Source organism: Schistocerca piceifrons, chromosome 3 (assembly GCF_021461385.2).
Source record: "Schistocerca piceifrons isolate TAMUIC-IGC-003096 chromosome 3, iqSchPice1.1, whole genome shotgun sequence".
Taxonomy (NCBI): domain Eukaryota; kingdom Metazoa; phylum Arthropoda; class Insecta; order Orthoptera; family Acrididae; genus Schistocerca; species Schistocerca piceifrons.
In genome coordinates, this window is record NC_060140.1 from 824,841,990 (window position 1) to 824,867,306 (window position 25,317).

Here is a 25,317-nt window from a genome sequence, read left to right on the forward strand (position 1 = left end):
AGGCAAAATATGCTGATCTCACATAGTCATTGGGAACATGTCTTTTTAAATTTCTAATTAGATAAATAACTCTTGAAAGCCTAGCCAATATATTTTTAATGTGTGGTTCCCACGTCAATTTATTGTCAATAGTAACACCTAAAAATTTAACAGTTTCTAATTCCTGGTAGTTAGGAATCTCTCTGAGGCTAAAGTAAAGTGTCTGGGTTTTGTTTTCATTTAGCAAGAAGCCATTAGCTTTGAACCATAATGAGGACTGAGCAAGGGTATTTTCGTTCAGTGTTTTCAGTGTACCTAGATCAGAGCTTTTATGTAGAAAAGTTGTGTCATCAGCATACAATATTGTATGAGATTTTATGAATAAGGGCAGGTCATTAATCATTACTATAAACAGTAAAGGTCCAAGCACCGACCCTTGAGGCACTCCGAACCTAACATTAACCAAATTTGATTTCTCCCTACCAATGCACACAACTTGTTGACGGTTCTCTAGAAAAGACCTGAACATATTTACACTGTTGTCATCAAACCCATAGTAAACTAGCTTATTCAGCACAGTGTCATGCTCTACGCAGTCAAAGGCTCTGCTCAGGTCACAAAATGTAGCCTGGGCATAGTCCCTAGCCTCGAACACATCTAGGACTAATTTTACGAGGGAGTCCATTGCATCTGTTGTGGATTTACCTTTCCTAAATCCAAACTGTTTATCACTAATTATATTTAGTTTACCCAAGTAGGCACTAACTTGCTCATACATAATCGTTTCTAAAATTTTTGAAAAAACTGGGGTCATGGATATAGGTCTGTAACTAGCGGGACAGTTCTTTTCCCCTTTTTTGTATATTGGCACAACTCTAGAAATTTTTAGTATGTCGGGGAACTTACTTTCAACTAGGCATTTGTTAACACAAAAGGTTAAAGGATAAATCACACAATCAATAACATCTTTCAACAAATTACATGACATATCATAGTAATCAACACTAACTGAAGGTTTGAAATTTTTCACTATTTTTAGGATATTATTTGGGCTCATTTCTGTGAAAGTGAAGGTGCTTGGGGGAAGCTTTTCAAAGCAGCTGTCCATAATACTAAGTGCATTTTCAGGTGGTTTGATTATTGAACTACTAATTTCTTCAATGGACTGAATGCAATATTTATTAAATTCTTCTGGGGTAATGGCAATTTCCTCTTTGTGTTTAGTGTGTGCAATGGAGTTTATTACACTCCAGGCCTTCTTGCATTTATTGTTAGATTTTTCAATGTTTACTATGTTATGCAGTTTCTTTGCTTCATTTATTGCCTTCCTGTACTTGCATTTAGCTTTAGCATACAGGTCTTTATACAGTTCTGATTTACTGGTTTTGTACAGACTAGAATACAGCATAACAGTATTTTTCAGTTCCCCTAACTGTGGAGTATACCATTCCTTTGTTTTCCTTTTCTTGTAATTACTACTAATATTCACTGTACATTTTTTCAGAGGGATGCTATTTTCAAATACATTTAAAAACTTTGTGAATACAATATCAGCTGAACAGTGTTGAAGCCTAATAAAACATATGTCCCAACTGAAATAAGTGAGGGCATGTCTAAACCTATCCATCCTCTCTCTGCTCACTGGTCTAGTAATCACAGTTTTAGATTCTGGTTTGGTGCAGTCTGAAGTTACATTATTAAGACTAAGATATACTGCATCGTGGTCTGAGAAAGGGAAACTAATTACATCAGTGGACATACAAGTTCTCTTAATATTTGTAAATATATTGTCTAGACAGGATAAGCCTCTGGTAGGTTTGCAGTTAACATAGTACATGTTAAATTGTCGAAGCACATTTTTGAGCTCTGTCACAGTTTTTCTGTCCTGCAGGACATCAAAACTTGAATTGATATCCCCTCTAATGACAACATTGTATTTTTTCCATTTCGGTATACATATGTACATTAAGAGTTCCTCAAGTTTCTCCAGAAAGATATGGGGTCACCACTAGGTGGCCTGTACACTACTACTACCATTAGCTTAAGGCTCTCAATTACTAGACCTGACATTTCAAAATGCATTTCATCACAAAGGGTATTGAGATCTATCCTGCCACAGTTTGGTGCAACAGGTGTTTTTGCATATATTGCTACCCCACCACGTAAGTGCTGTTTTCTGCAATAGCAACTAAGTAGTGTGTAATCATCCAATACTTTGTACCCAAGCTCATCCTGTTTACACCAATGTTCACTTAAACATCGAATATCTATCACGTTTTCATTTGAAAATTCGTTGACAATTAAGTTTTTATCTGCCATGCCCTGAATATTGAGGTAGCATATTTTAAACTCTACTTTAGGCATTTCTTTTTTTGTGTATTCTCTTAGTTGACATGACCTACTGTTACTGCATGAAAGTTGACCAGGTTGTGTCCTTATGTTACTAGAACACCCAACCTGGTCTATGCATACAAGTTTTTTGTCATCTCAGTTGAAACATAATCCAAACACATTACTGGTCTTTTTTCCTTCTCTAGCTTATCCAATACGATTCCGATAACTGTATCACTTAAAACACGTTTACCTAGATAACTGAAATGTTGACCATGCTTGGTATGCCATTCTCTGCTACAACTACTGGTGTTAATTAGGGAAACATTCTTAAAGTGCTTACAGATAGCTTTGTACTCCTTGTTTGTCTGCTCCACTTCCTTATTCACACATGACCACTGGGGCAAATCATGTCGATGTGGCACGTTAACAACAATCACGTTGGTGTGGGTTAACATTCCGAAAGTCTTCTTCAGTGTCGAAGTAGCAATCTTCCTTTCGTTTCTGCTGACGTCGTTTGCTCCGGCCATTACCACTACAAAGTCTCTGTCCGCGAGGACTGTGCTTTCTTTCTTGATTGATGTTGAAACATCTCGTAAACCAGCTCCTGATTTAACAGTACCTTCTATTTCAAACTCGTTAATCACACGGGGTCCGCTTTCCGTTAACATAGCTGCTAATCCTCTGGCGTAACTGTCTGAATAAATCTTGATTTTACGTTTTTTCTTATACCTTCCTTGGCTGTTCGCTAAGTTTTGAGAGTCCTGCACCACCTTATCAGATGAGTGTGCTGATACAGTTTCTATGTCATCTGTGTTTTGAAGCGAATTATATTTGTTATTTAATGGTAACACAAAGTCCTGCCTATGTTTATTGTTAATATGTTTGTAAGCGCCCACCTTCGTTTTTACAGTTACCCATCTACTGCTAGGCCTGTTGTGAGCCGTTTTAGTCGTAGCTTCACTTTCTGGCAATCCTTCCATAGGTTTGGGGATATTAAGACATACCTGATGACCAATCTCTTCCAATTTAAGCTTGAGTCTTCTGTTTTCATCATTCAGAATTTTTGTGTCCTCTCGTAGCTCAGTAATAATTAACAACAGATCATTTTCGGAGGATGAAGCACCGATTTTCACATCTTTGGTTTTTGTTTTACCACGCCATTGCTCCGACTTGTGTGGATTTAATTCATATTTCTCGTACAGTTTTTTTAATTCATCCTGTAAGAGTCCAATAATTGTAATATATGATAGGTTTTCCTTTTTGATACTGTCGGTCTTCCTTGCTGCATCACATGTACACGTTTCTTGACCATTAAGGGATGCAGCCCTTTGTTTACAATCCGCACAGTTCCACATAGTCGCACAATTATTGTCGCTTCTCAGTGAAGGATCAATCTTTCCGTAACGAAAATGAAATTTATGGTTACACTGGACACAGACGAAGCCACTTTTAACAGGTTTCGTGCACTTTTTGCAAGATAGACACTGTAAAACACTATTTTCGCGAACTTCTATATTCAATACTTCCGCAACTGACGCCATCTTGAAAGGGGCTAACTCAACCACAAATTCAGTATAGAATCTGACAGGGATTCCACTGGGGGCTGGAGCCTTCTTCAGTTTTTATGATTTCAGCTGTTTCTCAACACCACTGACACTAATACTTATTTCTTTCATCTTTTCAGTGGAATGAGGATTAAATTGGGGCAATTCTCTTGTGTTTTCTATTGTAAAGGAACATTTGAAAACACAGTTAAGCTTTTCAGCTTTTGCTTTACTACCCTGAATTTCAATTCCTGTTTCATTTGCTGGGGACTAGACACTGTTCATTCAATATCTCTTTCTCATTAGTCCCATACTTTGTTTTGCACCTATTATGCAGAAATCTCTGTTTCTTTAGCAATTTCTTTACAGTGACTGTATACTATGGGGGTTCCCTCCCATTATGAACTGTTCTAGTGAGCACATATCTATCCAGTGCATGGTAAGTTAGTCTTTTAAAGTTGTGCCAGTGTTGCTGTACATGTTCCTGCCCTGTGCTGAAAGCTTCAAGTTCCTTATTGAAATGTGACACTACTGATTTTCTGTCTAGCTTGCTGAACATATAGATCTTTCTGCTTGGTTTAGTTGTACTATGGTAATCATCGTTGCTGCTACTGCACCTGGTCACTATTACCAGTTTTGATGTGGACATCCTCAAAGAGGTCAAGTCTGTTCGTTGCCATTGGATCTAATATATTTCCATCATGAGTGGGGTTCCTAACTACCTGTTCTAGGTAGTTTTCAGAGAAGGCATTTAGTAAAATTTCACAGGATGTCTTATCATGCCCATTATAACGAAACTGTAATTTTCCCAATTAATTGTTAGATGATTAAAGTCTCCACTGATGATTACATTATAATTATGATTGGGGAACTTACATACAAGTGAACTGAGGTTTTCTCTGAAGGTTTTGGTTACACCAGGAGATGAGTCTTGGGAGGGAGGGAGGGGGGGGGGGGGTCAATGGCCAATAGAAAGATCCAATGATCCCTGGCATTGAGTCTTGTCCAAACAATCTCACGTGCAGCTTCAATTTCTATCTTGTGTCTGTATATGTGTGGATGGATATGTGTGGATGGATATGTGTGTGTGTGCGAGTGTATACCCGTCCTTTTTTCCCCCTAAGGTAAGTCTTTCCGCTCCCAGGATTGGAATGACTCCTTACCCTCTCCCTTAAAACCCACATCCTTTCGTCTTTCCCTCTCCTTCCCTCTTTCCTGATGAGGCAACAGTTTGTTGCGAAAGCTTGAATTTTGTGTGTATGTTTGTGTTTGTTTGTGTGTCTGTTGACCTGCCAGCACTTTCATTTGATAAGTCACATCATCTTTGTTTTTAGATACATAAATAGGAGTGTGGATAAGCCACTAGTAATGCATTATTGTAGCCAAGATAGATACAAAGCCCACATCTACCATGGTAGTACAAGTTTTTATGCAAACTAGTTCCACAGATGATGAAAGAGACTGAAGAAATGTATGAGGCGATGAAAGAAAGAAGTCAGATAGTTAAAGGAAGCAAAAATTTAATAGTCATGGGGGACTGGAATTCAATAGTAGGAAAAGGAAGAGAAGGAAAAGTAGTAGGTGAATATGGACTGGGAGTAAGGAATGAAACAGGAAGCCGGCTGGTAGAATTTTGCACAGAGCGTAACTTAATCATAGCTAACACTTGGTTTAAGAATCATGAAAGAAGTTTGTATACATGGAAGAGGCTTTGAGACACTGGAAGATTTCAGATAGCTTATATAATGGTAAGACAGAGATTTAGAAACCAGGTTTTAAATTGTGAGACATTTCCAGAGGCAGATGTGGACACTGACCACAACTTATTAGTTATGAACTATAGAATAAAACTGAAGAAACTGCAAAAATGGGAATTTAAGGAAATGGGACCTGCATAACCTGAAATAACCAGAGGTTGTAGAGACTTTCAGAGAGAGCATTAGGGAACAGTTGTCAAATACAGGGGAAAGAAATACAGTAGAAGAAGAATGGGTAGCTTTGAGAGATGAAATAGTAAAGGCACCAGAGGATTAAGTAGGTAAGGATTAAGTAGGTAAAAAGATGAGGGCTAGTAGAAATTCTTGAGTAACAGATGAGATATTGAATTTGATTGATCAAAGGAAAAAATATAAAAATCCAATACATGAAGCAGGCGAAAAGGAATACAAAAGTCTCAAAAATGAGATCGACAGGAAGTGCAAAATCGCCAAGCAAGGATGGCTGGAGGATAAATGTAAGGATGTAGAGGCATATATCACTAGGGGTGAGGCATCAAGGGATCACAAATTTAGCATTGGAGGGCAACGTGGAGGGTAAAAATCATAGAGGGAGACCAAGAGATGAATACACTAAGCAGATTCAGAAGGATGTAGGTTGCAGTAAGTACTGGGAGATGAAGAAGCTTGCACAGGATAGGGTAGAATGGAGAGCTGCATCAAACGAGTCTCAGGACTGAAGACCACAACAACAACAACAACAACAACAACAAGATATATACTGCGTACAGGAAAATCAGAGAGACCTTTGGAGAAAATAGAACCACCGGTATGAATATCAAGAGAGAAGATGAAAAACCAGTCCTCAGCAAAGAAGGGAAAGCAGAAAGTTGGAAGGAGTATATAGAAGGTCTATATCAGGACGATGTACTTGAGTTCAATATTATGGAAATGGAAGAGGATGTAATGAAGATGAAATGGGAGACATGATACCTTGTGAAGAATTTGACAGAACACTGAAAGATCAAAGTCGAAACAAGGTCTTGGGAGTAGACTTCATTCCATTAGAACTACTGGGGAGTAGACAACATTCCATTAGAACTACTGGTAGCCTTGGCAGAGCCAACCTTTACAAAACACTACCATCTGATGAGCAAGATGTATGAGACAGGCGAAATACCCTCAGACTCATGAAGAATATAATAATTCCAACCCCAAAGAAAGCAGGTGATGACAAGTGTGAAAATTACTGAACTATTAGTTTAATAACTCATGGCTGCAAAATACTAACACAAATTCTGTATGGATGAATGGAAAAACTGGTAGAAGGTGATCTCAGGGAAAATCAATTTGGATTCCATAGAAATGTTGGAACAGGTGAGGCAGTACTGACCCTATGACTTATCTTAGAAGATAGAGTAAGGAAAGGCAAATCTAATTTATAGCATATGTAGACTTAGAGAAGGCTTTTGGCAATATTGAATGGAAAACTCTCTTTCAAATTCTGAAGGCGGCAGGGGTAAAATACAGGGAGCGAAAGGCTGTTTACAATTTGTACAGAAAACAAATAGTAGTTATAAGAGTAGAGAAACACAAAAAGGAAGCAGTGATTGAAAAGGGAGTGAGACAGGGTTGTAGCCTATCCCCAACGTTATTGAATCTGTATACTGAGCAATGAGTAGAAGAAACAAAAGAAATATTTGGAGTAGGAATTAAAATCCATGGGGAAGAAATAAAAACTTTGAGGTTTGCTGATGACATTGTAGTTCTGTCAGAGACAGCAGAGAACCTGGAAGAGCAGTTGAACAGAATGGACAGTGTCTTGAAAGAAGGATATATGATGAACATCAACAAAAGCAAAACGAGGACAGTGGAATTTGGTCGAATTAAATCAGATCATGCTGAGGGGAATTACATTAGGAAATGTGAAATTTAAAGTAGTAGATGAGTTTTGCTATTTGGGGAGCAAAATAACTGATGATGGTCAAAGTAGAGAGGATACAAAATGTAGACTGGCTATGGAAAGGAAAGTGTTTCTGAAGAAGAGAAATTTGTTGACGTCGAGTGTAGATTTAAGTGTTAGGAAGTCTTTTCTGAAAGAATTTGTATGGAGTGTAGCCATGTATGGAAGTGAAACATGGACAATAAATAATTTAAACAAGAAGAGAATAGAAGCTATTGAAATATGGTGCTACAGAGGAATGCTGGAGATTAGATGGATAGATCACGTAACTAATGAGGAGGTACTGAAGAGAAATGGGGAGAAGAGAAATTTGTGGCACAACTTGACTAGAAGAAAGGATCGATTGGTAGGACATGTTCTGATGCATCAAGAGATCACCAATTTAGTATTGGAGGGCAGCATGCAGGGTAATAATCATAGTGGGAGACCAAGAGATGAATACACTAAGCAGATTCAGAAGGATGTAGGTTGCAGTAGGTACTTCGAGATGAAGAAGCGTGCATAGCAGAGGGTAGTATGGAGAGCTGCATCAAATCAGTCTCTGGACTGAATACCAAAACAACAGTATAAACCTGATAATATATTTCAGTAATAAAGGTAGCCTGACGTAAAAATACTGTAAAGAGCTTCTACTAACACACATATTTTGTACAGTTGTTACATTCCAATATGTTATTGAAAATAATAGTGATAAAAATACTCAGAACTTGATTAAAAGTTTTCATAATAATAATAATAATAACAACACATACAACTTTATATAAAATATTCATTGTTTTAATATTCATATAAGGTAAATTTGAATGAACAGTCAGTTTTCAGTAAGACATTCGTCACAGAAAGCATTACATTATTTTCCATTTCTATCTTTCTTGCTTTTTTTCTTTTTTTACATTCCTAATTGTAGTTTGGAGACAAATAGTTACATAATTATCAATAAAATTATAAATATGAAACAACAGTTTTCAGTGCAGGCAATTGTTTTTGAAAGCATTAACATTTGTTTTCTGACTTTAGTTCTTACACGTTGTAGTTTAGACACAAGTAGGTGACACAACTTTATTACATTTTCCTTACAATTTGTTTGTTTTATAGTCATTTCTTGCTGGACTGAACATAGAGTGCAAACATTTAGTCTGTTTTATTGTTGTTACTGTTTTTGATGCACTTTGCCACACATTGAATGTGCCTTACCACGTTCACCCAGATCTGGCACAGAAACAGCAGGCCTCGTGCGTATCAATAGTGTGAGGTTTATAACTTTCAAGCTCCAATAGGAGTGGAGATACAGATAAAAATGTTTTTTTCCAGCCTCTGGCATATAAGCTGCCTGCCTGACAGGCATGTGGTGTGGGAACAGTATTGACTTGCCAAATCAACCTGTGCTGCAGGGCAGCCTACATGTCAGGGGAAAGAAATAGTTTTCCAGGCCCCAACACATAGACTTCCCTGCATGATAGGCATGTTGTGTTGGAGTGGGAGTGGCCTGCTTTATCCACTGTTTTGCATGGCGGCTTGTGCATCAGGGGCAAATAAATGATTTTCAACCCCCTGGTGTGGCTCCTGCTCTGCATAACAGGTGTGTTGTGGGAGTAGTATTGGACTGCTTTAATGAGCTGGGGAAAGGTTGAGATGAACAGAGCGGAGGAGGGGCGGACAGAACAAGGGGGACAAGGATATGGACAGAGAGAGAAGAGGAAGGGGAGAAGCATGAGGCAGGCGAAAGGTATAGGGGGATAGTGGGCTAGCGGAAGGTGAAGAGTGGGAGACGGCAATAGAAAGAGAGGAGGAGGAGAATATGGTCAGAAGGAGGGAGGATGGAGATAAGGTCAGAGAGAGGGGGAGGAGGATATGGTCAGAGGGAGGGGAGGGGGGGGGGGGTGAAGATATGGTTAGAGAGATGGAGTTAAGGAAAAGGAGAGACAGACAGAGATGGATGACAAGGTGGACACAAAGGGGGGACAGAGGTGATGTGTTCAGTGTATGTGTCGAACACATACACAGAGGAAGCCCTGGGGAAAAAGCTAGTATGCAGTACAAATGGAAACTTCTGGAATATTGTGGAAAACTTTCATGACTCACCTGTTGGTTTTTTATTTGCATGTGTTGTGTGCCTGTTAGCTGAGAAAGACTGTATGAAACGCCTTGCATTGAACTATAATCCAAAATCATTTGTGGCCTCTTATCAGCCCTGTCACTGATTTCATCATCATGGTGGAGTATGCTCATTAGTACAATATTATTGTAATAGAAATTATGATAGAAATATAATTGTTCACAGGAGTGACATTTGTGGAGTAAAATGAAGATCTATGAACCTCCTTGTTGATCATATTTTGTGCAAGCTCTGGCTTATATTTCCTTATAGTTTCCAACTTTGTTAATTTCTGTTTCAGAAGTTGTCCCAAACTGTATGAGATAAAAAAAGTTGTCACATATGGTATTCTGACCTTGCAACTCAGAAGTGAGATCAGTAATTACCTTCATTACCTGATTTTTTTCCTAGTGCCATTCTGCTCTCCTTTCCTTTATAAATTTGGGCTTTCAGTACATGTGAAAACTGCTGTCACAGCGTCCATATTTTGAGACCATATTTTGCAAGTTTACTTGAGATATACTGTTTGAATGAACAGCAACCTCTGAATGCTCCTCACTGCTTGTTGATAGTAACATTTTCTTAAAGATTGTAGAATTTATGATGTGCCTCTATCCTCTTCTCCTAAACACTGCAAAATGCAGCAAGTTTATTAGTTTGTACATTTTTCTCACAGTGGATTTCTTAGCAAATCACGAGACACACAATATCGTGCAGGACGTTTCATTTGACATAATTGATTGAAATATTTTGTGCCCAGTATCCTTGTCCCACAAAGGTTTTGTAGATTGCCATGTAATTGATATGCACCCCACAAGGAATACGAGTCCTAGTACGCAAGAAAAACAGAATAATCAAGTTTTGCAAAACAGAAGCATCAATTTTTGTCCATTGTTGACTATAAACTTCCTGCCCTGGCATCTCCAATATATAATTTTGAAACACTGTACAGAATTCTACTTCAAATGAACTTTTTACATAATTTATTCTGCTGGCTTCATACCTGTTAACTCCTGCTATACTCTTGGTGGCATTCAAAGCTGATAGGCAGCCATGTGCTAGTGGGTCTAACTGCCATACTGTATTCCCATTATTAGAAAGAAAAGACTGTACAGTATTTTGTACAAGTTGTGGACTGCCATCGGAATACTTACTGTCAGTGGCATTACTAACATGATCTTTAAATTTGGAAAGTGATCCTTAAGCTGCTGAGGAATTTATTAATTCTGCCACTCAACATCAGTCAGTGATGTAGTTACCATACGGTCACAATTCAGATTGATTAGCAACAATAAAGATTCAAATAATTGAGGAGTATTTAACATTCCTTGGGAAGGAGTAAAAAAGTAATCCCATTGTTGTAAACACAGAGGCTTTGTTGATTTGGCTATGAAGTTTTCTCGACACAGTCCTTGCGTAAAGTAAACTGAAAGTTTTTTATGCTTTGTTCATTGTTCAAAGTAAGTTGGAACATTAAAAATCATTATTACCGTAAAGTGGAGCTGCTGAGTCACAGTTAGGCACAACATTAAGACTGTCACAAAATGAGCTTTCAGCCGATAAGGCCTCCGCTATATGGTAAGTAGCAACTGTCCGTTTGATAATATTGTTTCAGAAAACAAACAAAAACCGACATTAGAGGAACAGTAATCATACAGGGTGATTCAAAAAGAATACCACAACTTTAGGAATTTAAAACTCTGCAACGACAAAAAGCAGAGCTAAGCACTATCTGTCGGCGAATTAAGGGAGCTATAAAGTTTCATTTAGTTGTTCATTTGTTCGCTTGAGGCGCTGTTGACTAGGCGTCAGTGTCAGTTGATGCTAAGATGGCGACCGCTCAACAGAAAGCTTTTTGTGTTATTGAGTACGGCAGAAGTGAATCAGCGGCAGTTGTTCAGCGTGCATTTCGAACGAAGTATGGTGTTAAACCTCCTGATAGGTGGTGTATTAAACGTTGGTATAAACAGTTTACAGAGAATGGGTGTTTGTGCAAAGGGAAAAGTTCTGGACGGCTGAGAACGAGTGATGAAAATGTAGCACGCATCCAGCAAGCATTTGTTCGCAGCCCAGGAAAATCGACTCGCAGAGCTAGCAGAGAGCTGCAAATTCCACAATCAACTGTATGGAGAGTCCTACGAAAAAGGTTAGTTATGAAACCTTATCGTCTGAAATTGGTTCAAGCACTGTCTGCAGCTGATAAGATTAAAATAATCGATTTCTGTGATTTTATCCTTGCTCAAATGGAAACAGATGAATCTTTCGTTTCAAAGATTGTGTTTAGTGATGAAGCAACTTTCCACACTAACGGGAAAGTCAACCGTCAACTACCTGAGGCAATGGATCGGCCGCCAGGCAGCCCGTGACAGAGCACTTCATCACTGGCCTCCAAGAAGCCCTGATCTTACCCCCTGCGATTTTTTCTTATGGGGGTATGTTAAGGATATGGTGTTTCGGCCACCTCTCCCAGCCACCATTGATGATTTGAAACGAATAATAACAGCAGCTATCCAAACTGTTATGCCTGATATGCTACAGAGAGTGTGGAACGAGTTGGAGTATCGGGTTGATATTGCTCGTGTGTCTGGAGGGGGCCATATTGAACATCTCTGAACTTGTTTTTGACTGAAAAAAAACCTTTTTAAATACTCTTTGTAATGATGTATAACAGAAGGTTATATTATGTTTCTTTCATTAAATACACATTTTTAAAGTTGTGGTATTCTTTTTGAATCACCCTGTATTTATGTTGGGAAATTGTTGCATGTGTCTCCAATAAGTTTTGTGACCAAGCTATTAAAATATTGCCAAGCATTTTTATATGTGTGTTGTTCATACATTCTCAGACAAAGTAAATGAAAATTCTGTAAAGTTATCTTGGTATTTACATAATGAGAAATGAAATTAATAACCATTTTTGGTCATATAGACCTCAATAGAACACTGTTAATGAACTTTAACTGCATTTTGGTTAGAGGAGTGTTAAGCAGTATTTTTTGTGACATGTAGAATAAAAATAAATAAAATGAAAAAGCTGCACAAGCAGTCACTTAAACCATGTCACTTGCAGTTCCGTTTGGATGAAGAACTCTAATTTCTAAGATCGAGAGTCCTCTTCAAGAATGCAAGCATTGAGCCACCAACTTTTGAGAACTGGCTCTATTAGTTAAGACAAATGTAACAAATCCAGCATCAGTAATGCTTAAATCTTCTGTGAAAGAATGCTGTTTAGAATTTACCATCAAGGAGTATGGTTTAATTATAGCCAGAAGTATAAACACTGAAACTCAAGGAGTATGGTATTAGTCTCTTGGCTGATATTTGAATTACTGAACTGGGACAATAACACTCCCCTTGCTAGTATCCTATGTTGTGCATAATTCAAAGTGGAAGCCAAGAATGGTTCCTTGAACAAAATCATACAGTTGCTTGAGTAACATATAATTTTCCAGTGCCTTTTTAAACTGGCTTCAGCAGCAAGCCTTTTGACAGAACTCTCTAATCTATTGCAAGCACTTTCACCTTGTGCTGTGACAGAATAGTGTGATTCTGCATCAATATTCTAATTAGTCTTATGAAGGCACGCGTTGAGGAGTTTTTTCCTGTTTTATATTTTGCGGCACAGTTGCCACAAAGGTAGAACATATAAAATATGTTAAGACAGTTTTTGCTTCAGCTCCAACTGAATGTTCCACCCCTATGAAACTACACTGTAAGTATGTAAATGTCTTTATATATGAATTATTTTTGTTGTTCTTAAATGGTAATGCAATGGTATGTCCAGTATCTTTGTAAAAGTGATCTATGGATTACGACTACTACTACTATTACTATTACTGAGATCAGGTTTGACTTCCAGATATTAAACTCAAGTGTATCATTTGTAAGTAATCATAAATGAAATATTACTTCAGATTTTTGAGTTCATTGTTTCCCTCGTAATACAGAACAAGAAGGTACTGTAGTCTTGACTGATGGTCCAGTGGTAGGACTGGATTTCATCTTAAATCACAAATGAGTAACTTTCAGCAAAATTATAACTTGTAAGTTATTTTGTATAACCACAAATCTGGTTTGCCTCACTTTGTACACTGAAAATGAACTAACAATGAAAGCTGAGGACTGGTTTTTTTTTTTTTTTTTTTTTTTTTTTTTTAAGTCACTTCAGTGATGAGTCATTTAATGTTGCAAAGTAACTAGCTGAACAAATTAATTCACATGTGAGAAGTTAAGAATATCTTCCATATAAGGGGCAGTCAAATGAAAACTGAGGAGCACCTGCCACAATGGAACCAGGGGATGTGTTGTGTACATAGTTCCGCGTAGTCAGCGCTAAGCACAACAGCGCACGCGCAGCGCTCGTCCATCTCTGCAGTATGAGATGGCGCTGCCATAAAGACGGACCAAATTCTGCTTCCGCCAATCCGCGTATTAATATGTAACATAGCCAATGATATTGCTGCTAACGTAGAACCTTTTCTCCTCGCGGATCACACTCGCACAGTGATACCTGAACGCACGAGGTATTATAACGAGTGTACAGACCTCCGATTAGTCAGTCTGCGATTGTCTGCATTAGTCTGTAGTCAAGTTTCAGCCTGTGCCTAATAAGATTAACGTACCAAGACCAAAGGAACTTCAGATTGTCAATTGTAAATAGCATCCAGAACCAAGTTAAGTTATTTTTATGCTTATTATTATTTTAATAAATGTTTGTGAAAATTAATCAAGTTCTGTTTGAAGTTGGTCATCGTCAATCTACTACTCTAAGCATGCAAGTGGCATTTCTATCGTCTGACCTAACGGCAGAAGATAAACACGCCACGATACAACCACGAGACATATTGCTGACACTCGCCTACTTCGTTAGAGCGACAAGTCAAATAATCTGATGGTGTGTGTACCGAAGGTCTTACAGTATGCACATCACAGGATGGTTCCATACAAAAGTAATAACCACACATGTAAGACATTTATCCCACTGGGAGACGAGACAGTCAATTCCTGTTTCGTAGACATGGTCGGCCACCAACAGATCCACAACTGGATCCCCCCCCCCCCCTCCCCCTGCGGGCCAAGGGATTAGAATAGATTTTTCAAAATTTTCCCGAAGAGTGAGCCAATTGGTGAAGGGTGCCTTACATGGTGTATCATGTCCATCGTGCATTGAGATTTTTAGCCCACTTTCTCGTCGCGCCATTGCAGTCCTGCTCATCCTCCATCTCATGGGCAAGGACACCTTCGTGGGTGCGTTTTTCTCCACCCACAATGCAGTGTCATTTTCTGCGCTGATGATGACCATGGAATTCTTTGCATGTCATATCCAGCATGGTAGCCAGACCGTTGTGGTGGAACTGCCATGTACCCTGTTGATTATAGCCCCCTGACTACACAGGGACCGCTCTGCTGATGCCTGCACCATTAACTCCTCACCTATGCCAAGGAGTAGATGCCATGGGGCATTGGGATGCCCAGCAATGGCCGTCCTGCCAGGTGGCCTTTGCTGCGACTGGGTGGTGCCCGTGGGGAGGACCCCTGGACGGAGTGGATGGCATCAGGGCAGATGACGCGCAATGAAGCATACCACATCATCACTTGCTGGTGATCAAGCGCCAGCAGTCCCTAAGTGTTCCAAGTCTCAGTCCAGTGCAAGGAAGTATGATGCTAAATCGTTCCCCTCCCTGGCCACACCATCAGGAACGCCAGGCTAAGGATGGCAGCAAACCTTATTCGCCCCGGTACCTTGTATGTACAAGAGCTGACTGGGACTCCTTTGTCTCAATGAAGCCCCACTTTTTTGTAGAGCATTTAGAGGACAAGTTTGGGGGGGTGGAGGGCTTGTCCAAAATGCGGTTAGGGCCAGTCTTGATAAAAACGGCATCCTCTGCCCAGTCACGGGCATTACTCACTTGTGACAAACTGGGGGATGTTTCCGTTACCAGCATGCCTCATAAGAGCTTAAATATGGTCCAGGGTATTATATTCTACCAGGACCTTGTTTTGCAGTCAGACGACGAGCTGCGCACTAACGTAGAGTGACGAGAAGTTCATGTCATCTGACATGTCCATCGTGGTCCGAGATATTATCAGATTGCCACTGGTGCCTTCATCTTGGCCTTCGAGGGTGACACATTACCCAAGAAGCTCATGGTTATGGTCTGCCACTGTGATGTCAAGCCATATACTCCTCCCCCAATGTGGCACTTTAAGTGCTGGAAGTTTGGCCATACATCTTGCATCTTCCAGCATCACATGTCGAGATTGTGGACGTCTATCCCATGCCAATACTCCAGGTGCCCCATCTCCCACAATTGCAGAGAGCATCATTCCCCTTGCTCGCCAAACTGCAGGATTTTACAGTGAGAAAGGAAAATCATGGAATGCAAGACCCTGGACTGACTAACCTACATGGAGGCCAAGAGGAAATTTGAGCACCTACATCCAGTGGCTATGACCACCTCTTATGCCGCCACTACGAGAACAGCTGTAGCCCTATCAGTTCCGCGAATTCCAGTCAGCTCTCAGAAACGGAAGACTACACCTGCCCCCTTGATGGTGGGGGCACTTCCCTCCCTGTTGCTCCCACACCAACCTCGGGAGCACTGTCCTCCCAACCATTGGGGACACCAGTCCCCACTTATCAGCTGGAGAAGCGTCAGTCTTCTTCGGCTCCTCTCGCTAGGAAGGGGTCCCTTGGGTCACTCCTGTCTCGGGTTTCTGCTAGTGGGAAAGATGACACCCGCCAGTGGCTAAAGTGACCAAAAGCAGCTGGTTTTAGGGCTTCATGATCATCCACAGGCCCGGAGACTGAATCAGTGAAGTCCTCCCAGCCAGAGAAACCCAAGGATCAGCGAGATAAATCCAGAAAGAAGACCCCCAATACCAAGGGAATTGCGGTGGCACTCACACCATCGCTGCCTACAAGCTCTGTGTCTGAGGATGAGGTGAAGATGGTGTCTGCTGATGACCTATATCTCGCCAGACCCTCAGACGAATGGATATAGCCAGTTCAGGAAATAAGTCGGTGGCAGCAGGTGACTCTGTGGCATAGACTACCTCATTGAGTGTTTCATGCCTTCCCAGTCTCACGATCACGCCATCCTGCAGTGGAACTGCAGCAGTTTTTTCCACCATGGCAACTGTTAAGCTTTACACCTGCTTCCTGCATTGACCGCCAGGAAACCTGGTTCCTAGCAATGTGGACCCCTGCTGTTCGCTGCTACAGGGGATATTACAAGAACTGTAACGAATATAATAGAGTGTTGGATGGAGTTTCGTTTATGTCCTGAACTCAGTATGTAGTGAACCTGTGCCCCTTCAAACTCCTCTTGAAGCTGTAGCTGTCAGGACGCGGACTACGCAGGAAATACCTGCAACAAATATCTCCCTCCAGATGTTGTGGTACCCCTGAATGTATTGGCTGCACTCATTGATTGAATCCCTAACCTTTCCTACTTTTGAGAGATTTTAATGCCCATAACTCCTTGTGAGGCAGCACCATGCTTACTGGCCATGGCAGAGATGTCGAAAATTTACTGTTCCAACTCGATGTGTGCCTCTTAGATACTGGGGCCACCACGCATTTCAGTGTGGCTCATGGCAGTTACTTGGCCATTGATTTATCAAATTGCAGCCCAGGACTTCTCCCATCATCTATCCACTGGAGAGCACATGACGACCTGTGTGGTAGTGACCACTCCCCCATCTTCTTGTCACTCCCCTGGTGTCATGCCCATGGATGCCTACCCAGATGGGCTTTAAAAAAGGCAGACTGGGTAGCCTTCACCTCTGCTGTCACCTTTGAATCTCGCCCATGTGGTGCCATCGACGTTTGTGACTAAGCAGGTCACTACAACGATCATTTCTGCGGCGGAAAATGCGATCTCTCTTTCTCTAGGGTGCCCCCAGTCAAAGACAGTCCTTTGGTGGGCGCTGGAAGTCACTGAGGCAGTTAAAGAGCGCCGGCGAGCTCTACTGTGACATAAGCGGCACCCTTCCGTAGAACACCTAATAGCCTTTAAGCGGCTATGTGCCCTCGTTCTCCTGCTTATAAAACGACGGAAACAGGAGTATTGGGAGAGGTACGTGTCGACCATTGGGTGCCATACGTCACCTTCCCAAGTCTGGATGAAGATCAGACATCTTTTTTGGTACCAGACCCCAACAGGTGTCCCTATTGTTAACATCAATGGTGTGCTCTCTACCAATGCAAATGTGATTGCCGAGCACTTTGCTCGAGCCTCTGCGATGGAGAACTACCCCCCCAGCCTTTCACACCCTCAAATGGCAGATGGAAAGGAAAGTCCTCTCGTTCACTACACGCCACAGTGAACCCTATAACGCCCCATTTACAGAGTGGAAGCTCCTCAGCACTCTTGCACATTGCCTCAACACAGCTCCTGGGCCTGATCGGAGCCACAGCAGATGATTAAACATCTGTCATCTGACTACAAGTGATATATCCTTGTCATCTTCAACCGGATCTCATGCAATGGCGTCTTTCCATCGCAATGGTGGGAGAGCACCATCATTCAGGTGCTAAATCCCGGTAAAAAGCCGCTTGATGTGGATAGCTATCAGCCCCACCAACGTTCTCTGTAAGCTGCTGGCTTGTATGGTGTGTCGACGGTTGGGTTGGGTCCTGGAGTCACGTGGCCTACTGGGTCTGTGTCAGGGCGGCTTCTGCCGGGATCGCTCTACCACTGATTATCTTGTGTCCCTCGAGTCTGCCATCCAAACAGCCTTTTCCGGAAGCCAGCATCTGGTTGCCATCTGTTTTGACTTATGTAGAGCATACAACACGACCTGGCGACAGACGACCTGGCATCAGCATATCCTTGCCACATTGTACGAGGGGGAGGGGGGGGGGGGTCTCCGAGGCCCGCTCCCAATTTTTATCCAAAAACTTACTGTCACTCCATACTTTCCGTGTCCAAGTTGGTGCCTCCCATAGTTCCTCCCGTATTCAGGAGAATGGCATTCTGCAGGGTTCTATATTGAGTGTATCTCTATTTTTAGCGGTCATCAATGGCCTGGCAGCAGCTGTAGTGTCGTCGGTCTCCCCTTCTCTATATGCAGATGACTTCTGCATTTCGCACTGCTCCTCCAGTACTGGTGCTGCTGAGCGGCACCTACAGGGAGTCATTCACAAGACACAGTCAAGTCATGTGTCGTGCACTTCTGTCAGCATTGTACTGTTCACCCCGAACCCAAACTTTATCTTAATTAGGATCCACTCACTGTAGTGGAGTCGTATTGATCTTTAGGACTGGTTTTCGATGTCTGATTGACTTGGCTACCTCACCTACATCAGCTTAAGTGGGATTGCTGGCAGCACCTCAATGCTCTCCACTGCCTGAGTAACACCAACTGGAGTGCAGATTGCTCTACACTGCTGCAGCTCTACAGAGCCCTTGTTGAATCCTGCATTGACTATGGGAGTCTGGTTTACAGTTCCGTGGCACCCTCAGTGTTGCATTTACTGAACCAGTGCACCACTGTGGTGTTCGCCTAGCGACGGGAGCTTTTAGAACGAGTCCGGTGACCAGTGTCTTGGTGGAGGCCGGAGTCCCTTCATTGCAGAAGCGACGTGCACAACTCCTCGCCACTTATGTTGCACACACTTGTAGTTCTCCTGAGCATCCAAATTACCATCTCCTTTTCCCACCTGCAGCAGTTCATCTCCCTCATCGCCGGCCCAGGTCAGGGCTCACAATTGTGATTCATGTGTGATCTTCTCTCTGAACTGGAGTCCTTCCCTTTACCACCTCTACTTGAGATCCATTCACGTACATCTCCATGGTGTACACCTCAGCTGAAGCTTTGTCTGGACCTTTTGCGTGGCCCTAAGGACTCCGTTAACCCCACCGCTCTCCGCTGTCACTTCCTCTTGATTCTTGACGTGTTCCGGGCCTCTGAAGTTGTTTACACTGATGGCTCAATGGCTGATGGTAATGTTGGCTTCGCCTATGTCCACAGAGGCCATATTGAACAGCAACCCTTGCCCACTGGCTGCAGTGTATTCACTGCAGAGCTTTCGGCTGTATCTTGTGCCCTTCTGTACATCCGTTCATGTTCTGGTGAGTTGTTTCCTCTGTGTTCTGACTCCCTGAGCAGCTTACAAGCTATCGACCAGTATTACCCTCGCCATCATTTGGTAGCGAACATCCAGCAGTCCATCTCTGCCCTAGAACGGTCCAGTTGTTCAGTGGTGTATGTGTGGACACCAGGACACGTTGGAATCCCAGGCAATGAACTTGCTGACAGACTAGCCAGACAGGCTACACGGAATCCGCTCCTGGAGATGGGCATTCCTGAACCGGACCTGTGTTCTGTCTTATGCCACAAGGTTTTTCGGCTGTGGGAGACACAGTGGCATAACAGTATGCACAACAAACTGTGCGTCATTAAGGAGACTGTGAATGTGTGGAAATCTTACCTGTGGGCTTGTAGCAGGGAATCTGTTGTCCTTTGTTGCCTCCACATTGGCCATACATGGCTCACACATGGTTACCTCCTCCATCGCGAGGACCCACTTCAGTGTCACTGTGGCTCCCAAATGACAGTCGTTCACCTCTTGCTGGACTGCCCACTTTTAGCTGCTCTGTGGTGGACCTTTAACTTTCCCAGCACCCTAACTTTGGTGTTGGGCAACAACTTTAGTTTTACGTTTTATTCATGAGGTTGAGTTTTATCATTTGATCTGAGTTTTAGCCCATGTCCTTTGTCCCTCTGTGTCCTCCACCCTAGGGCTTTTAGGGTGGAGGTTTTAATGTGTTGCAGAGTGGCTGGGTTCTCCTTTTGTTATTCTCATGGTCAGCCAGCCATGGTAATCTGCTTTCTTGTTTTTAATCTCCTCTCCCTGTTTCTTGTGTGTCTCTGTGGTTTTCTTGTCCTCTTTTGTCCATTGTAGTGTTTGTTGTCCTTCCGTCATTCTTCCGGTTCTTCCTTTCTTCTGTTATGGTGCCGTACATCTTCTTTGTTGTCTTCTTTCCCTTGGGTAATTGTTCTACTGGAAAGAGTCCCTTTCCCCCCATTTTAAACCAACCAACCAACCACAACTGGACCCACTTTTGCACATCCTTGTCTGATTCAAACCGATGTCCACACGTGTCTTTCTTCAGGTCACCAAAGATGTGAAAACTACACAGTGAAAGATCTGGGGTATATGGAGGCTGCTGCAGTGTTTCCTAACCAAATCACCGAGGCATAGCCCTTGTCATAGTACTGCACATTGATTCTGATCCCATTGTTGAGGAACTCAATTAGCAGAGTTGCACAACAATGCCTGGCCCCACAATGTCAATCAGCAAATCCATTATCTTGCAACTCTGCTTGTTGAGTTCCTCAAATGTGGAACCACAATGAATGTGCACGCACCGTGAGTACACTTTGTAGAAACTGTGATGTGCCATAAAGTCGAAATGCCCAAGAATGCTGTCAGATGAAGTCATCATGTTGCACAATAATGCCCGCTCCACCCTGCCAATCAGACAAAAGCTACACTTTAGTGATTTGGTTGGGAAACACTACAACATCCTCCCTACAGCCCAGATATTTCATGATGTGGTTTTCACATCTTTGGTGATTTGAAGAAAGACACGCATGGTGTCAGTTTCAGTTGGACGAGGAAGTGCAAGAGTGAGTAGGGCTGTGGATCCATCAGTACGGACCACATTCTACGAAACAAGAATTGGCCGTCTCGTCTCCCAGTGCGATAAATGTCGTAATGATAATTACTTTTGAATGGAACCATTCCATGGTCTCGTTGTGGCACGTGTTCAGTTTTCATTTGACTGCTCCTTACACATGGTTCAGCAATAACATCAGTATCCAGTTGCAAATGACGCACCCCTCCTCCCACCCTCTCAAACTGCCAGTTACCAGTTTGCCATCATACACTGAAATAAAGAATATGCTTCTAGTGATCTATCCCATCCCCTCCCAAAATAGTATTCCAGTGCCCATCTTATCTACACAATATCCTACTATGTCCTTACATTACAACTATCCTCAAGAGTTGCCACGTAAGTCATATGGAAGATACAGTGTAAGACCTACCCACTGCACCCACGTGCACATGGTGCTACAGTCCAAGCCTATCTTATCCTGTCATGGGCTGGACCACATATGAAAGCAGTCATGTAATATACTAGCTCTACCATAATTTTTGTGAAGCCCTTCCTACTCTCTGTGTCATTGTGCACTGAACATAACTCCCTCCGCCTGAGGCCAGAACAAGCTCACTGTAGACACATTGCTATCGCATGCACCTGCTGCCTCTCCCTCCCACCTGTCGGTCACCTTTCCCCATCACTATCTCCCACTCCCCACTTTGTTTCTCCCCTCGCCCACTCCACGTGCCACAACCTGTCAGCCCAGTTGAGCTTACATTATTTACGTTCCTCCAAGGACTTTCCATTAGCATAGGTAATATAGACAAAATGTAGATTTCCTTCTAAAATTCATCTTTACTAATGAAAACCATTTTTAAAAATGTAGTCAAGTAAAATACATGGAAATTGCAGTACTTATTTGTGTTCAACACAGGGAACAGTTCGGGCTATATCTACATATTTTGCTATCCAGATGAGGAGAGTTGTCAGGTACTGGAAGTAGTAAGGCTCTTTAAGGCACATGATCAGGCAGTGATCTCATTAGAGAGTGGCAGAAAAACGATGATTTCCACTGATAACTCTGGTGTTATTACAATATGGGCAATTGACGACAGCATGAGCCATCTTGCTACTATTCCCAGCTTCAGGTAGGTTTAATTGTAGCTTGAACCATGTTAAAAATAGGCCAGCAGTAATTTTGCAAAAAATACATAATGAAAACAGTCAAAAATGTATGAATTTTAACACAACACCTGTGTTGTGACAAATTCAATAGCACTCAGGTGCAAATGACATAGATACAGATTGAATTGCAGTCTCTTTACAGCATTTTGTAATCTTCCTCTAGTTTCAAAATAAGGTGCCATATTTTGACCATTTCGGGCAGCAGTCAGTACATGCCACAGTCTATTTGCAATAATATTACATTTAAGTTCTTGTATTGTTGTAATTTGGTAGTTGAAACTGTATGGCACAAGGGGCTCACTAGGGCAGGCTGCTCCAGCTCAAGTGTGCACTCGTGGGCAGTAGGGCACTCTGGTGGGCAGGGGTGGCAAACTGCTGCCATGCAGACAGTCAGGGAGCCTGGCTATGTCCTGTATGACAGCACTGCCATAACTGAGCACCTGTAAGCAGGGGTGTCCAATGACTCGCACATGCTCAAAAAGTGTACAGTAGAGCTGCCTGACAGGTAGCCAGTACTAACTGTGCCTGCCTGCATGTGAGCTGTAAGCTACTCATGAAGACCATGCCACATGAGGAACAGCCTGTCCTAGATATCAGCTGACTTACAAATTGAATACCTGTATTTATAAAAATGCCTGCATCATTATTGTTCCATGTCCCAGTTTTTACTTCTTTTCCCAGCATTCAAACACTGTTCTGTCAAATTTTATGCCCAAGAAAAGCACAACATTGAAATGGAAATGCTTCAAAAGAAATGTAAGCAATAACACCTCCTAATAATGGCAAGGAACAACATTGCTTAAAGTGTATCATCTCAAAGTGTGGGTGAGTGGACAACAAAACAGAAATAAATGATAAACTCATGGAGCATTCATGGTGATAAAAAGAGTATGAAGCAGTCAACTTATCCGAGGGCAGAGACATGTGAGGTGACGCAGCATCTGTTGCAGCATCTGTTCTGTTTTTGTAAAGTCTTTCAAGATTTGTTGAGGAAAGAGTGTTATACACTAGATCATCTGTTTAGAGATGAATGAAAACTATAAAATGTTACCCACAGTAATATTAGCATTGCAAAATAACATGGGTGATCATGAAATAACTTGCTAAACTGTGAAGAACATTGCAGAACTGAGGACCTCACTGTAGTGAATAACTGTCTTTCAAATTTGGCAAATGCTTTCCCAACCATGAAGACATTACTAATAAGTTTTGTTGCTCAGATTCAGGCAGATGGTAGAATTTGTCCTTAACAGTGGTGATCTGGTAGAGATGACTAACAAAGCTGTTAACAGGTGAACACTGCTTGATGACAAGTGTGATGGTAATGTACATAGGTGCTGCACAGGAGCTTCACTCATCAGCACTTGAAACTGCGTTAACACATTTGGAGCAGCAACCTGCAACCTCTGTAATTACATTTGCATACTTAAAAGAAAGTGGGGACGACACAGCTTTCAAGAGACCCTAAGCAGACAAAAAGGAAAAAACTTACAGAGATTTTAAAGTCTCAACAGTTTTGTTTTTTAATTACAGTGTCAAAAGCTTGTTTGTAAGGTTGTGTGTATGTAGGTACCAATTGCTTATTACATTTTTGTAGTTGTTTATTGTTATTATTACATTCGTATATACATAATTTTTTCACAGAATTAAGGGTTTTCTGTTACAAATAACTATGTATCTAATATATGTAGTACCAGTTTTGCTTCTTTTTTAATTTTTTGCTTATTATTATTATTATTATTTCATTGCAGTTATCTGAGATTGTTCCGGCCATGACTGTCTTGGAATACTAGGATTCCGTTGTAGTAATATTACAGCATTTTGATTTCTCCGTTCTTACACTCTTTTGCGTAATAAGCATACATACACACAACCTTACAAACAAGCTTTTGACACTGTAATTAAAAAACAAAACTGTTGAGACTTTAAAATCTCTGTAAGTTTTTTCCTTTTTTGTCTGCTTAGGGTCTCTTGAAAGCTGTGTAGTCCCCATGCTTTTAAATTGCTGTTCAGCCCCTTACAAATGTATTACACTTAAGTGCCAAAGAAACTGGTGTAGGCATGCATTTTGAAATAGAGAGACATGTAAACAGGCAGAATAGGACACTGGAGTCAGCAAAGCCTATGTAAGACAATAAGTGTCTGGCGCAGTTGTTATACCAGTTACTGCTGCTACAATGGCAGGTTGTCAATATTTGAGTGAGGCTGAACGTGTTGTTATAGTCAGTGCACGAATGATGGGACACTGCATCTCCAAGGTAGTGTGGACATGGGGATTTTCCTGTTAAGACCGTTTCACAAGTGTACCGTGAATATCAGGAATCCGGTAAAATATAAAATCTCTGACATTGCTGTGGCCAGAAAAAGATCCTGCAAGAACAGGGCCAATGACAAATGAGGAGAAATCCTTCAATGTGACAGAAGTACAACCCTTCCGCAATTGCAGATTTCAATGCTAGGCCATCAACAAGAGTCAGCATGTGAACTGCTCAATGAAACATCATCGATATGGCCATTCAGAGCTGAAGGCCCACTCATGTACCCTTGATGACTGCACGACACAAAGCTTTATGCCTCGCTTGGGCTCATCAACACCGACATTGGCCTGTTGATGACTGGAAACATGTTGCCTGGTTGGACGAGTCTCATTTCAAATTGTATAGATCAGATGGCCGTTTATGGGTATGGAGGCAATCTCATGAATCCATGGATCTGTTCAAGCTGGTGGAGGCTTTGTATGTGGTGGACCATGTGCAGTTGGAGAGATACGGGACCCCTGATAAGTCCAGATATGACTGACGGGTGACATGTACGTAAACACCTGTCTGATCACCTGCATCCATTCTTGTCCATTGTGCATTCAGGCAGACTTAGGCAATTCCAGCAG

At 41.7% G+C, this 25,317-nt stretch overlaps 1 protein-coding gene across 1 annotated transcript in view; it reads left to right on the forward strand.

Annotated features, from left to right (window-relative positions):
- LOC124789707 (WD repeat-containing protein 54-like) overlaps window positions 1-25,317 on the forward strand; it is a 68,139-nt gene that overhangs the window by 14,050 nt on the left and 28,772 nt on the right. The window contains exon 3 of the mRNA XM_047257159.1: window positions 22,180-22,393. Within this exon, the coding sequence (XP_047113115.1) occupies window positions 22,180-22,393 (214 nt within the window). The remainder of the gene's footprint in view (window positions 1-22,179; window positions 22,394-25,317) is intronic.